Source organism: Scylla paramamosain, chromosome 17, assembly GCF_035594125.1.
Source record: "Scylla paramamosain isolate STU-SP2022 chromosome 17, ASM3559412v1, whole genome shotgun sequence".
NCBI lineage: Eukaryota > Metazoa > Arthropoda > Malacostraca > Decapoda > Portunidae > Scylla > Scylla paramamosain.
Window position 1 is genome coordinate 8,037,501 of NC_087167.1, and position 16,491 is coordinate 8,053,991.

Sequence of the window (16,491 nt, forward strand, 5' to 3'; positions counted from 1 at the left end):
AAATCTCTTATAAGGCAAATCCTACTTTTGAAAGATATATACTAATTGGAAAGAGTTGTCTTTTATGCCAAGATGCATCAAATTTCAAGTTGTATAAAAAACAATTTGGTCTGTTTCTACAAAGTATTTTCATTATCTTTCAGATTTGCCATCCTCATAGTTTTATCTTCCATTTTCTGTACTTCTTTCCCTTCTTCATCTCTGTCATTTATGGTAAACCCATGATAAAGCAATCTGTTTGAGAGGAAGGACAGGTTACTATATCCATACTGCCACCACCCATGTGTGCCATGCCCAGTGTTTGTGCCCATGTGTTGCTCAGAGTTTAGTCCACCATTTCTAACAATCTGTATAGATTTTTGTTAAATGAGAGTTCCCTTTCATAAGCTTAAAGGGTTAGTTGCATCAAGGGTTTGGTGTACTTCAAATTTACTTCATATGTGATTGGTGTTTTCTCACTCTTTTAGAACCACATAGTTTTAACAAGCCATTGTATTATTGTATTACATCATTATTACAAGTTTAACAAAGTATGTGTGCATATATATATATATATATATATATATATATATATATATATATATATATATATATATATATATATATATATATATATATATATATATATATGTATATATATATATATATATATAATGTGTGTGTGTGTGTGTGTTCTATTAACCTAGTTGTAATATACAGGACCTGAGCTATGCTCGTGTGGTCCCATCTCTATATTTACACTTGTCTAGGGTTTCCTTAAAGTTGTGCACACTCGTTGCCAATACTACATCCTCACGTAGCTTGTTCCATACTTCTATATTTCTCTGTGGGAAACTGTGTTTCTTTATGTTATTCAAGCGTCTTCCTTTTCTTAGTTTTTTGCTGTGTTCTCATGTGTATCTGGTATTTTCTACTCTTAACAGTAGTTCTTCATCTATTTCTTCCTCTCTATTCCACACTTTCTATATCAGTATTAGATCTCCCCTTTCTAATTTTTTGTTCCAATGCTGGCAGATTAATTTCCTTTAACCTTTCTTCATATGTTAATTCTTCCAGTTATGGAACCATCTTCGTTGGCATCTTTTGTATCCTTACTGTTTTTTTACATGTTTCTTCTTGGGAGATAACATTGATTCAGCATATTCCAGCTTTGGACAAATCATAGTGGTAATTATCTTTCTCATCATATCTTTATCCATGTAGTGGAATGTTGTTCCAATATTGCTCACCATTCTATATGTATCTCTGAATATCTTTGCTAGAATATCTTTTGTACATGCTTCTCCGACTGTTGACTATCCTGTATTGTTACTTCCAGATCTTTCTCTTCTTGTACTTTTGTTATTTCTTCACTTCTCAGTTTATATGTGCATTTTGGTCTCTTCACTTTTTTCCCATTTCCATTACATGACATTTTTTCACATTAAATTCCATCTCCCATTTCTTGCTCCAGTTCCAGATTTTATTCAAATCCTCTTGTAGAATTCCACAGTCTTTGTCATTTCTTATATGTCTTTGTAATTTTGCATCCTCTGCAAACAAACTCATGTGACTCTTTACTCGTTCAGGCATATCATTTACGTAGATCAGAAAAAGTATTGGTGCAAGCACTGATCCTTGTTGTACTCCACTATCTACTTTTCTCCATTTTGATTTTACATCTTTTACTACCCTTCTCATTTCTCTTCCTTTAAAGTAACTTTCCATCCAGTGTGTGTGTGTGTGTGTGTGTGTGTGTGTGTGTGTGTGTGTGTGTGTGTGTGTGTGTGTGTGTGTGTGTGAATGCACTGTGTATCACTGGGGTGCCTTTGCCATTGCAGGTGTGTTGCTGAGCCATAGCAATGTACAATCTCAGGTATCCTGCCTCCACCAGGCATGGGGATGGACACAGCGGGACACCTTGCTGCATTGCCTGCCTCTCCACCACACCCATGGCATTGTTAATGCTCTCCTCTGCCCCCTCTACCTTGGTGCCAGGTGCTCCATGTTACATTACTTTCTTTCAATTAACTTCCTGCTCTACACTTACATTCACAGTTTTAACACATAATGCTGCAATTCTGGTTGTTCCTTCTTGATTTCCTTGGATGTAATGAATAGATTTTTTTTCATCAAAATATGCCTAATGAGTGCATCAGTTTTCTCTGCTTACCAGGTAAGGTTTGGTGATGGGAATGTCATTCTCATTCACACCTTTGATGGCAGCAAGTGCTGTGTTGGCTCATGTTTTGTGTCCTACCTTGGTAATATAGTCAGTTTCATATATGGATATTGTAGACAAAACAGCCCTCTACACACCCAGAGGCCAAGGGAGGGAGGTGACTGCAAAACACTATATGGCACATGCTTCCATTATTATTTTACTTGTGAGTCTTGTAATTAATTTTGACTTAATATGTGATTTTAATATCCAGGAGTCTCTGCCTCCCTTCATTTTCCAACCAGATGGTTACCTGCCACCTATTGATATCCTTCTCTTTACTTGGTGTTCCAGGGTAGTGATGCTGCCAAGCTTCTCTCCTGCAGAAGTTTGGAGCCACCTGCTTGCATTGAATGCCCCGGTGGAGGCACGGGTCAGCCTCTTTATGGCTGTACCCACCATGTACGTCAAGCTGCTGGAGGAGTATCATGCTAGTCTTGCCAAGACCTCCCGCACCAAGGAGTATGTGCGTTCAGTGTGCACCCAAAACGTCAGGTAGGTTTGCCTGAATGAGGTTGCTGCTGCTGCTGCTGCTGCTGCTGCAAACACTTTCATCTTTCTTTTCATATTTCTTATAGAAATTCCTTTTTTCCTTCTCCTATCCTTTTTGTTTCCTATTTTCTCTTCATTGATTGTTTGTTGGTCCCAGTTCCTAATTTTTCTGTTTCCTATATTCTCTTCTAATTTTCATCTTTCTAGATATATATTAGAGGGGACACAAGAAGTTGAAAAAAGATAAATTTTTAATAGCATTAAAAAGTACAGTTCCTCTCATTGAAGAAGTGTACAGTATATATTAGAAAGTAACCACAAAAGTTAACTGGAAAGACAGAATGAATACAGAGACATCAGTGAAACAATATATGTTTACAAAAATTAATTAGTCATCCATTGATATATATTTTTTTATGATGTGTATCACTGAAAACATCTTTTATTAATGAGCAGAACAAAAAAATTTGAAGAGTTAACTACTCACTTGACATTATAGGTTTTCACTGAGCAAATTTTTTGTAAAAATTTTTTAAGCAAAATAATAATTTTAGTTACTGTATAGTATTACTGAATGGATTAAAACTAAATGAAAAACTAACCCACTGTAAGAAGCAGGAGCACATAGAGGATGCAGCTGTCTTGAACATATTGTGTTGCTGTGGGTCCTGACTGAGTTAGCCAGGAAGAAAAGAAAAAGTTATTTGTTACGTTCATTGACTTCACCCTGGCATATGATTTGGTGTGAAGACATATTTTGATAAAGATTTTGAAATATTTGGATTGTGGGATTTTTATGTTAGGTGTTATTGGTGCAATGTATAGTCTGACCGAGAGCACTGTCATTATTGCAGTGCAATTATTGCAACATGATAATGATGGTGATAGATGAGCAATAATAGCTTATGGAATATCTAACCCACTCTAGGCTGATGATCAGTGGGTCAGCTGCTCTGCCAGAGTCTGTGCTGACCAGTTGGCAGGAGGCCACTGGTCATGTATTGTTGGAACGCTATGGTATGACAGAGATTGGTATGGCTCTCTCCAACCCTCTCAAGGGCACTCGCCACCCAGGTAAGTTCATGAATTTAGGTGTATGATAGGAAGAGAGAGAGAGAGAGAGAGAGAGAGAGAGAGAGAGAGAGAGAGAGAGAGAGAGAGAGAGAGAGAGAGAGAGAGAGAGCAGTGAATAATGACTGAAGTTAGATCAAAGGGCTTGTGTTATCTATATTCCTGTTATGTTGTGTGTATTTGTGCACATCTCTCTCTCTCTCTCTCTCTCTCTCTCTCTCTCTCTCTCTCTCTCATTCTCTCTCTCTCTCTCTCTCTCTCTCTCTCTCTCTCTCTCACACACACACCACACACACACACACACACACACACACACACACACACACACACACACACACACACACACACACACACACACACACACACACACACACACACACACACACACACTGTTTAGACATATTAATGGGAAGATGAAGAAGAAGGAAGGTGTATCAAGATTGAAAGTTGAAGGAAAAATCTATGGGGATACACAGGACATGGCGGTCATGAACAATAGTTTTAGATCAGTATTTACTGTGGAAGGGGAGTTTGATGCTGGAAGGGATAAGTTGGTGAGGAATATATTAAGTACAGTCTCAGTCAGTTATGAGTAAATACTTAAGATGATGGAAGAACTTGATGTAAATAAAGCAACTGATCCAGATGGAGTATCAAACTGGATATTGAAGGAATGTAGGGTACAGCTGGCTGATAAAATTCGCAGTCTAGTGGTAACATCACTATCACAGGGAAGAGTATTGAAAGATTGGAAGAGAGCAAATATTACACCAATATTCAAAGGAGGAAATAAGGAAAACAAACTAAATTATAGACCACTGTCCTTGACTAGTGTTGTAGGAAAAATATGTGAAAGAACAATAAAGGAAAGATGGATGGAACACTTGGAAAAAGATAGTTTTGGTAAATTGTCAATTTGAATTTAGGAGGGGAAGATCATGCTCCATGAACTTATTGTCCTTTTATTCAAGGGTAATTGATATTGTGCAGGAGAGAGACGGATGGTGGATGGTGTCTATTTAGACTTGAAGAAAGTGTTTTGACAAAGTACTTCACCGAAGGTTGCTGTGGAAGATAAAAAAAATATGGAAAATTTGGAGGAAGACTGCTGGAGTAGATGGGGGATTATCTGGATGATAGAGAGATGAGAACAGTAATGCAGTAAAATCCTCTTATCCGGCATCAACGGGACCGCCGACATGCCGGATACTTGAATATTGCCGGATACTTGAATAGAAGTGAAATTATGTCCACAATCACCACCCTACACTCATGCATCTTACCATAACAAAGATCAGCTGATCTTAATCAGCAGCTGATCTGATCAGCTGCTTAAGTGTAAGCACAACACGCTTCCTCTTTTCTACAACTTTAGGCATGATGAAGGCGTCAGGCGATAAACAGTGCACACGTGGGACTGAGTCATTGAGTAAACACAATGCAGTGGGCCGTGGGTGGCGTGAAGCAGTGCGCTCTGGTGGCGAGAGGACAAAGTATGCCTCGCGCGGGAATTTTAATCAATTTTATGAGTACACATTGATTTTTTATTGATTTAAAGGCTCGGGGAAAAATGTGCCGGATACTTGAAGCTGCCGGATACTCGAATGCCAGATGAGAGGGATTTTACTGTAATTAAGATGAACACCAGCAACAGACATTGCTTATCTCAGGATTTAATGTAGAGAAGGATGTGTATGGGGCAATTAGAATATCCCCACACTGTGCTGCTCTTTTCTGAGTCTCTTTCCTGCTGGCAGGGTCTGTGGGTACCCCTCTGCCAGGTGTGGAGGTGCGTATTGTGAAGTTTTTACCAGGCCAAGAGGACTACCAGTTGTTGTGTGAGGGCAGCAGCACTGGCACAAAGGTGGTGCCTGGAAGTGAGAATGAGGTGAGTGTATTCTAGAATTCAAGGAAAAACAAAACATAAGAACATACTTTATTATTGAATGTCACAGGTAGTGAGGAAATATTTTATTTTAATTTTTGAGGGACTTGTCTCTGCCAAGTTGAAAACATAGTAATTTTTTGACATTTTTTCATTGGAACTCTCACATGAGTCACGTCTCACATGGGCTGATTGTGGTACCAAACCTCCTTATTAGCACCAACCTGACTGTTTATATATATATATATATATATATATATATATATATATATATATATATATATATATATATATATATATATATATATATATATATAGTTGAGAATCTTTTTAGCCAAAAACCTCCAGAATCATTAAGTTTTTAGTGTCGTCATGACACGTCACAAATAGAAAATTCCACAACGTGTTGGAAAGATTTACATAGAAAAAAAAAAAAAAGATGAATTGTAAACATGACAGCATGTCCATAAACCAAAGCTCCAATGCTCGATTTACTGCCATGGAAGGTAACAAAAAGTGGCTTACCCATTGCAACTCTGTCATGCACAGTGGGAGGAGATGTCTCCCACGCTTCCCTGCCCATTTCCCCCTTGCTACAACCTTCTCATTTCATCGCTCACATTTAATACTTCTTACATTATATTGGGTCCCGGTAAGCTTAACAACAAAGAAAAGAGTGTTGTTATGGCATTTGTTTGAGAGGAGGTCTGTAATTGTCAGACTGAAAGGAAGATGTGAAGTTCAGAAGCAGTTGTCACACAGGTGGTGAAGGCTGCACTAGTGTTTGGAACAGCTGTCACGCCCTGTCACCTTGCAGCTCAACAAGCCTCCTCTGTCTGAGAGAAAAAGGGCACAGCAACTCGGTTTATTTATTTATTTATTTATTTTTTTTTAATGTAGGAGGAACACTGGCCAAGGGCAACAAAAATCCAATAAAAAAAAATGCCCACTGAAATAACAGTCCCATAAAAGGGTCAAAGCAATAGTCAGAAATTGATCGATAAGTGTCTTGAAACCTCCCTCTTGAAGGAATTCAAGTCATAGTAAGTGGAATTACAGAAGCAGGCAGGGAGTTCCAGAGTTTACCAGAGAAAGGGATGAATGATTGAAAATACTGGTTAACTCTTGCATCAGAGAGGTGGACAGAATAGGGGTGAGAGAAAGAAGAAAGTCTTGTGCAGCGAGGCCGCGGGAAGGGGGGGAGGCATGCAGTTAGCAAGATCAGAAGAGCAGTTAGCATGAAAATAGCGATAGAAGACAGCTAGAGATGCAACAATGCGGCAGTGAGAGAGAGGTTGAAGACAGTCAGTTAGAGGAGAGGAGATGATGAGATGAAAAGCTTTTGATTCCACCTTGTCTAGAAGAGCAGTATGAGTGGAATCCCCCCCAGACATGTGAAGCATACTCTATACATGGACAGATAAGGCCCTTGTACAGAGTTAGCAGCTGGGGGGATGAGAAAAACTGGCGGAGACGCTCAGAACGCTTAACTTCATAGAAGCTGTCTTAGCTAGAGATGAGATGTGAAGTTTCCAGTTCAGAATATAAGTAAAGGACAGACTGAGGATGTTCAGTGTAGAAGAGGAGGAGAGTTGAGTGTCATTGAAGAAGAGGGGATAGTTGTCTGGAAGGTTGTGTTGAGTTGATAGATGGAGGAATTGAGTTTTTGTGGCATTGAACAATACCAAGATTGCTCTGCTCCAATCATAAATTTTAGAAAGATCAGAAGTCGAAGTGTTCTGTGGCTTCCCTGCGTGAAATGTTTACCTCCTGAAGGGTTGGACGTCTATGAAAAGACGTGGAAAAGTGCAGGGTGGTATCATCAGCGTAGGAGTGGATAGGACAAGAAGTTTGGTTTAGAAGATCATTAATGAATAATAAGAAGAGAGTGGGTGATAGGACAGAACCCTGAGGAACACCACTGTTAATAGATTTTTGAGAAGAACAGTGACTGTCTACCACAGCAGCAATAGAACGGTCAGAAAGAAAACTTGAGATGAAGCTACAGAGAGAAGGATAGAAGCCGTAGGAGGGTAGTTTGGAAATCAAAGCTTTGTGCCAGACTCGATCAAAAGCTTTAGATATGTCCAAGGCAACAGCAAAAGTTTCACCAAAATCTCTAAAAGAGGATGACCAAGACTCAGTAAGGAAAGCCAGAAGATCACTAGTAGAGCGGCCTTGACAAAACCCATACTGGCGATCAGATAGAAGGTTGTGAAGTGATAGATGTTTAAGAATCTTCCTGTTGAGGATAAATTCAAAAACTTTAGATAGGCAGGAAATTAAAGCAATAGGACGGTAGTTTGAGGGATTAGAACTGTCATCCTTTTTAGGAACAGGCTGAATATAGGCAAACTTCCAGCAAGAAGGAAAGGTAGATGTTGACAGACAGAGCTGAAAGAGTTTGACTAGGAGAGGTGCAAGCACGGAGGCACAGTTTCGGAGAACAGTAGGAGGGACCCCATCAGGTCCATAAGCCTTCCGAGGGTTTAGGCCAGCAAGGGCATGGAAAACATCATTGCAAAGAATTTTAATAGATAGCATGAAGTAGTCAGAGGGTGGAGGAGAGGGAGGAACAAGCCCAGAATCATCCAAGGTGGAGTTTTTAGCAGAGGTTTGAGTGAAGAGTTCAGCTTTAGAAATAGATGTGATAGCAGTGGTGCCATCTGGTTGAAATAAAGGAGGGAAAGAAGAAGAAGCAAAGCTATTGGAGATATTTTTGGCTAGATGCCAGAAGTCATGAGGGGAGTTAGATCTTTAAAGGTTTTGACACTTTCTGTTAATGAAGGAGTTTTTGGCTAGTTGGAGAACAGACTTGACATGTTTCTGGGCATAAATATAAAGTGCATGAGATTCTGGTGATGAAAGGTTCGAGTACCTTTTGTGGGCCACCTCTCTATCATGCACAGCACGAGAACAGGCTGTGTTAAACCAAGGTTTGAAAGGTTTAGGTCAAGAAAAAATGCTCTGAAACAAGTTTATGCCCCCAAAAAATCATCAACTTACAAATGGATCAGTCGGTTCAGAAGTGGAAGAAACGAAATTAAAGATGAGCCTTGCAGTGGCAGACCATCTATGCCAGTTTGTGAGAAAAACATTGATGCTGTTTGTGACATGATTGAAAAGGATAGATGATTAACCACTGAATCAGTAGCAGACACACTCAACATCTCCGTGGGTTCTGCACACACAATTCTGGTGGAGAGTTTGGGGCTAAGCAAGCTTTCTGCACGATGGGTCCCTAGGTTGTTGCGCCCAAATCAGCAGCAAACAAGGGCAGATCTTTCAATGGAAATTTTGAACAAGTGGGATGAGGACTCTGAAGCTTTTCTGCAGAGAAATGTGGCAGGGGATGAAACATGGCTCTACCTGTACAATCCTGAGGACAAAATTCAATCAAAGCAGTGGCTGCCCTGGGGTGGAAGTGGACTAATCAAAACAAAATCTGAGCGTTCAAGAGGAAAGGTACCACGTGATTCAAACTTAATTGGTTCTTTTGGGCTGTTCGAATTGGGAATGTTCTAATTGGAAAGCAATTTTTCCCATTCAAATTAATGTAAAAGGAATTTATCAGTTCCAGGTCCCAAAATTCCCATATTTTTTATTTATTTATTTTTTTTAATTTTTATGAGCTGATTTTGTGCCTTAAGCATAGAATTGAATGAAAATAACCTAAATTATAGAAAAAATACAGTTAAAGGAAAACATGAAGTACTGCATATTTTGATGTAAAAGAGGGCACTTGAATCATCCTAAAAAAAAAAAAAAAGATACGAAAAACAGGTCATCCTATACGTCCGATAAAAAAAAAGACCTTAAAATTTTACACAGAACACTATGGTAAATAAACACCAACCTCAAAATGATGAACATTCTGGCCATCTTTGGTCTTAAAAACAGTTGTGGAGGCAGTTTTTATTTTATACTAAAATCCCCCCTCTCTCTCTCTCTCTCTCTCTCTCTCTCTCTCTCTCTCTCTCTCTCTCTCTCTCTCTCTCTCTCTCTCTCTCTCTCTCTCTCTCTCTCTCTCTCTCTCAAGGTAAGAACAATCATGAGAACTGCTTAATAGAATGAGACTGATAGAGAATGAAAATAGAATTATACGAGTGAGAAAGAGTGAGAAAGAGTGAGAAAGAACGAAGCAAAGATAACATAGAATGAAGGAGAGGGAGAGAGAGCAAGGTATGACTCCCTTGTCCCTTATCTCTGACAAATAGGGGGGAGGGGAGATGACAGGGAGGGAGGTTTAAGACCAGACAAAAGAGGAAGGAAGAGGAAAGGAACAATGGGAAGAAGGGACATATGGGAAAGGAAAGTACACATGCCCAAAAAAGTATTGGCATCCTGGGGAGTGATAAAATATGAAATTAATTGCATTGGTTAATTTGGTAAAGTTGGCATGCCTGTTTCATTCATAAAAGTGGTAGAATTGGCATAAGCACCATATTGTTACTATGAACTTTACATTTTGTTGGCAAAAGATGATTAAGAACACAGATGAAGGACACAAAAGTGACAGTTATAATGTTGAGTTGCAAAACTATCAAGGAAGGGCTGGAAATTAACATAATTTGATGAGAGAATTGTCCGTAATGAATTGATTTTCTAAATTTCCTTTAAGGCGTTCTTAAGTTAAACTTATCAATGTTGCTGGGAAATTATTTGCATTATGGTAGTCATATAATGGAAGCATCACCTACCTTAAGTTGCATTGCAAAACTATCACGAAGTGGATGGGAGCAGACATCATGATGCGAGAATTGAGTAATGAACACTGATTCAAATTTGTTTCAGAACACTCTCAGGTTAAACAATGACAATATCATTGGATAATGTTACTGTAGCGTATCAGTCACGATGGAAACCTCACTAGAATCACATCAAACCATCATCGTCCTTCACAAAAAAGAGCAAAGCAATGGGGAGATCGCCAGTTGACTTGGAATATCTAAGCATACTATGGTTTGGTGGATTCAGCGTTATGAGGAGACTGGCAGGACTCAAGATAAGCCACGAAGTGGTCGACCTCATTGCACAACGCATGACCAGGATAGAGCTATATTGAATGTCATCACTAATGCTCCTTTTGCCGCAGCCTCCACCATACGCAACATTTGTCTTGCATGTTCAGAGCAGACCATCTGAAACAGGCACCACAGAAATTGACTCCATGGGTGCAGACCAGCTAAGAAGCCATACCTAAGTGAGGCAAATACAGAACAGTGATATGAATATGCCTTAGAATATGCTGATAAGGGCCTTACTTTTGGGAGAACGTGATATTCTGCAATGAGAAAACATATTGCAGTGATGGTTCATCTCCCTTGATAGTTTGGCGACCACTTAATACAAGGTGAGATCTTTAAAAAAAGGTATGAAATATATATTTTTGTGCATGTCACACATTGTCTTAAAGGCTATAATAGGTATAGGAATATTCTCATTAAGGTAAAAAATTGAGAAAAAAAATATAATAGAATGTTTAAATGCTACGAAACACTTGGTCATAATTGAGTAGTGTGTGGACACTATGTTATTGCAATTTTTATGTCTTAACTCGTACAAATTTTCACTTTATTATCTTTTTAACAGATATCAGTAGGAGTATGTGCATACTACACAGAGAAGTGGGCAGGTTTGCATTTGTGTCTTTGGGTGGATCCACACTAGTGGTGTTGGAGAGTTGGTAGACACAGGACCTGGCCACTTTACAGGGCATAAATACATGATTTTTGGAAGAGTTTCTGCTTCCCACAGCAAGGGCTTTGTTATTTTCTGACCAAACTCCATTTCACCTTATTCAAGACAATAGCCCCATCCACACATCTAGAGTTGTCAGGACATAGTTTCAAGAACATCCACAAATAATGCTTGTGCCACATCTTCCAAGATCCACAGATCTGAACCCACTTGAACAAATTTGGGCGAAAATGGTTAAGAAAGGCTGTTCAGGCAGAATATGCCCTCAGACTTGGCAAATACATTATTGACATGGGAACAAGTAAGACTACCAGAAGGACAAGCTTTGACTCAGTCACTGGTAGCATCCATGCCTTCAAGACTGAATGATGTTATTGGAGGTGGTGGTGGCTACACTGGATATTGAATTAATAAAATATGCACTTGCTACATTAGTTTCATTAACAAACATAAATTAAAACAAGTATTAATTCAAACTAAACTAACAAGTAATAAAAAAGCATGTAGATTACACATCTGAGACAGAAATAACTTTCAATTGCTGATTCAAAGAGCAAGCACGGGTAAAAGATAGGAGATCTCGTAACTATTATGCTATAAGAACTATTTACTAATTGTTATTAAAACAGTTAACTTTTTTTTTTTATTTAACATATCCACAACAAAGCAGCATTGTATTCTAAGCCAGTTTGCACAAACGAGCAATGCACAACTTGCAAACTGTGTTACTATTTCCTGTTCCAATACAGAAGAGATGGGAGGGTGAGAGTGGCAAGCATGAGCAGTGGTGACTTCCTATAAGCGGGGGAACCATGAGCAAACCAGTGAATAGCCTGTGAGTGCTATGGTTGAGTGAATCACCAAAACAGGTTCATATTTACCGGTGGCTCCCTTCAACAATAGCAGTGCTGAACTCCAAATAATTCTTCGATCTTAGTTCACTATATGTCTCATACAAAACATTGTCATCACAAATATTCAATGCGTTATTGCATTTTTCCTTGTGATGGGCATGAAGGGATTCCACTTGACTTGTCATTGATCTACTGCATAGTACTGAACAATTTAAGTAATGATTTTAACCCTTTCCTTCCGGCGCTTAAACTATTTTCCCATTTGCTATGACGGCTAACAATGGTAAACCTAGAAATTGTCAGAAAACTGTTTGAATACTAATAATTATTTTCTCTTTGTTATTCTGAATACAATGATGTACTTTGTAGCTTGATGTGACCTCTGAAAGTTCAGTTTATGCCTTATCAAGGATTCCTCCTCCTCCCGCTGTGTGATCCGTCTTCCAGAAACAGCCCGGAGAGCGATGACACCGCGCACACACACACACTCTCTCTCTCTCTCTCTCTCTCTCTCTCTCTCTCTCTCTCTCTCTCTCTCTCTCTCTCTCTCTCTCTCTCTCTCTCTCTCTCTCATCTTGGAGGGGAAATTGGAAAAACATAATAAGTGACTTTATATAAAATATGCTCTGAGAATTGAGAAGAATTACAGATATATTAGAAAATTTAGGGTAAGTTGCAACAATAGCTGGCAAGAAGCAGCGGAAGCTGCTTTCCACCCGGCGGGTTGCTGGGGTTGCCAAGTGTCGCCCGGAGAAAGGGAAAATAGCTTAGTTACCGCTAAATTTCCAGAGCTAGTGACAACACTACATGTGGAAACATGCCAAACACTTGCACTCACCATCTGACTCGAGAAACCGCGCTTGGAGCTCAAAATTGAGGCACGAAAATTCTTGATTATGGGTATGATCGCCATCGCTACGGACGCATTGATGCAATTGTATATATATGATTGCCGGAAGGAAAGGGTTAACTATATAATCACCTATATCCTGTGGTGAGGCATATACCTGTTGTCTTTTATGGTATTGTGGGACCTGCAAGGAATTGATTCACTTGGTAACACTGTTTGAAAAGAGAGGAATACGCAGTCCACACACGCAGGCAGATTTCAAACAACTATGGTGGACTGTTGAATAGTTTTGGGAATTAAATTAAATGGCAAAGCAGAGAAAAAAAATATCTTCATTGTGTAGTGCCACCTGGGCATTGTATTACAGTGTTGATGACAGACCCATAAGAGTAGGGTTAGATATTACTAGTGGTAATTCTTTCATGTCTGTGGTACCAACAAATCTTGTCATTTTCCATAAATGTATTTCTGTGTCTGATAATGTTTCCTTTGGTAGGGGTGCCAATATTTTTTTGGGTATGTGTACATGGGGCAAAGGAAGTGGAGAGAGAGAGAGAGAGAGAGAGAGAGAGAGAGAGAGAGAGAGAGAGAGAGAGAGAGAGAGAGAGAGAGAGAGAGAGAGAGAGAGAGAGAGAGAAGGGCAGGGAAGGGAGAGAAGGGGATGGGAGGGGAGAAGATGGCAGGAAAGGGGGAGAGAGAGAGAGAGAGAGAGAGAGAGAGAGAGAGAGAGAGAGAGAGAGAGAGAGAGAGAGAGAGAACACACACACACACACACACACACAATTTGAATCCCGGGTGCAGCAAGCCAGATGGGTGAGCCTCTTAATGTGTAGCCCCTGCTCACCTAGCAGCAGTTAGGTACGGGATGTAATCCGAGGGGCTGTGACCTCACTGTCCTGGTATGTGGTGTGTCAGTGGTCTCAGTCCTACCCAGAGATCGGTCACCATGAGCTATGAGCTCCTTCTGTAGGGGAACGGCTTGCTGGGTGACCAGCAGACAACCGTAGGTGAAAAAAGGTGAATCACACACACACACACACACACACACACACACACACACACACACACACACATGCACATGCACACACACACACACACACACACACACTTTGTGCTTCAACCACCTACACTGCCCACCAGCTTAGTCAACAACCTTGGTTCAACAACCTGTTACCACTCTAGACAATAATATACATTTGGTATTTATCGTATTATATGCCTCATTCATAATATAGCAATAAATCAAACGATTAACAAATAATACTCTATCTTGCATGGATGGTAGTAGTTGCTTGATTGACAGTCAATGTGGCGTCACTTGAACTGGCATTTGTGTTTGAATTGGAGGACAAAATTTGTTCACCACTCATGGTTGAATTGGGAATTGTTCAAATTGAAGGACATTCGAACCACAAAATATGACTATACGTGACTATATATATATATATATATATATATATATATATATATATATATATATATATATATATATATATATATATATATATATATATATATATATATATATATATATATATATATTATATGTGTGTGTGTGTGTGGATGTTTGAATATATAATTCCCATAGAAACAAATTTAACCAATCTGCATAAACAAAATTGGTAGTATGACTAGCTGCCAGCATTACATACAACAATAGTAAAACAAATTGAGGGTATTCCTTTACTGTTTTTTCCTAACACAGCCAGGTGAACTGTTAGTACGTGGCCCAAATGTCTTCAAGGAGTACTGGTGCAGACCCCATGCCACCATGGATGAGTTTACCCATGATGGATGGTTCAAGACAGGTGAGCATACTGTGTTACTTTTACAACCAGGTCTGGTAAAGGGCTAACCTTATGATGCTGTCTGCCATATGTCATAGGAACAGTCGGTAACAATGCCATGGGGGTTTTGATACTTCATCTCATGCATCATAATAGCTTATATAATCTCTCTGATAGATTCAGTGTCCGTTTTTGAACCTCTCATTGTCTGAAGCACACATTAGGTTCAGTATATTTGTTGAATTTTAAGACTTTCCCATATGATACATAGCACTAGGGGTGTCTAAATCATTGGAGTTCGACTAGAAAAGTAAGTTCATATTTTAAGCAGTCTTTTATTGTAACAAGAAACAAATATCCCCTTGATTCTAGTTATTATCTCATCAATACTCTATGTGAAGCTTTGAACCCTTATCTGAACAGTAATAGCTTAAGGGATTAAGGTTTGCCAACTGCTAGCATGTAACTGTGTTCAGGTTTTCATAATGTTTCATGAGTTACATTTCTTATTTGGACAAAACCTTGACACAACTTCTGTCTTTGACTGTAAATATGCATAATTAATACACAAAAGACAGGATTGGAATCTCAAAGGAGGGGTGCCATATTTATAACTATACAGGAATTTTTCACATTTGTAACATTAACTTTCAGGAGACACAGCAATATACAAAGAAGGGTCTTATAGAATACTTGGACGAACGTCTGTGGACATTATCAAAAGTGGAGGCTTCAAGATCTCTGCCCTTGATGTGGAAAAGCAGTTATTGACCCACCCAAACATTAGTGATGTGGCAGTGGTTGGTGTACCAGATCTCACATGGGGCCAGAAGGTGTGTGTGTGAGCTGCAGCTGTTGTTTGTAGTATTGGGAATAATGCTAGTAGTTGTATTATTTTCTATATTAGATTTTTCATATGTGTAAAATGTTCCTAGCTTTGTCTGTGGTGGGTCCATTCTGTTCACCTGGGTGTCCTGGTATCCTTCTGCCAGCAGGTTGGCCTCTGACAATGCTGCCTCCATGGATAACACCACATTGCATGCTTAGCTTAATGACAGGGAAGATACGCTGGAGGGAGAATGTCTGTTGCTCTGCTTCTTTTCTTTTCTTTGCTTTTCTTTTCTTCACTTCCCAGGGCAGCATTACTGAGTCATGCTACAAGTATGCCTATGTTGAGATGTGATGTTGGGTGATGATGGCATAAAATACTTATGATTATTTTCTGCTTTTATTTTTTGCTTGACTTTGATAAAACTCAGATGTACAAGATGAAATATCATAGAAAACTTTGCCTTTTTAAAGACTTAGTTTTTGATATATGTATTGCAAAATTATCCAATTCTTTAATAAAAAAATTGAAAATTAACAAAAACACTTTAAAAAAATAGAGCAAATTGTTGGAATTACAGTAAATTATCAAATGTGCATGTTAAAGAAATAATTAAAAATGCCTTAGAAAAGTTCAAAATTTCATTAAAAATATATATTTTCTTATTTCCATATGATAACCAAGATACTAATATACATAATACAATTGTAGATTAAATTTTTAATTCGCAGCAGATCCTCCCCTTAATTCTAAGCTAGACACTGCTTTGATGTGGCTGTTAAATTCTATGGTCCCCTAGTCCAGGCTGTGGCATTTAGTACAC

At 38.9% G+C, this 16,491-nt stretch overlaps 1 protein-coding gene across 2 annotated transcripts in view; it reads left to right on the top strand.

Annotated features, from left to right (window-relative positions):
- The window catches only part of LOC135108420 (malonate--CoA ligase ACSF3, mitochondrial-like), a 47,851-nt gene that overhangs the window by 30,666 nt on the left and 694 nt on the right, over positions 1-16,491 (top strand). For both annotated transcript variants that reach the window (XM_064019374.1, XM_064019375.1), the window contains exons 6-11: positions 1,821-1,977; positions 2,495-2,695; positions 3,621-3,766; positions 5,521-5,651; positions 14,758-14,860; positions 15,494-15,672. In XM_064019374.1, coding sequence (XP_063875444.1) covers positions 1,821-1,977; positions 2,495-2,695; positions 3,621-3,766; positions 5,521-5,651; positions 14,758-14,860; positions 15,494-15,672 — 917 coding nt within the window. The remainder of the gene's footprint in view (positions 1-1,820; positions 1,978-2,494; positions 2,696-3,620; positions 3,767-5,520; positions 5,652-14,757; positions 14,861-15,493; positions 15,673-16,491) is intronic.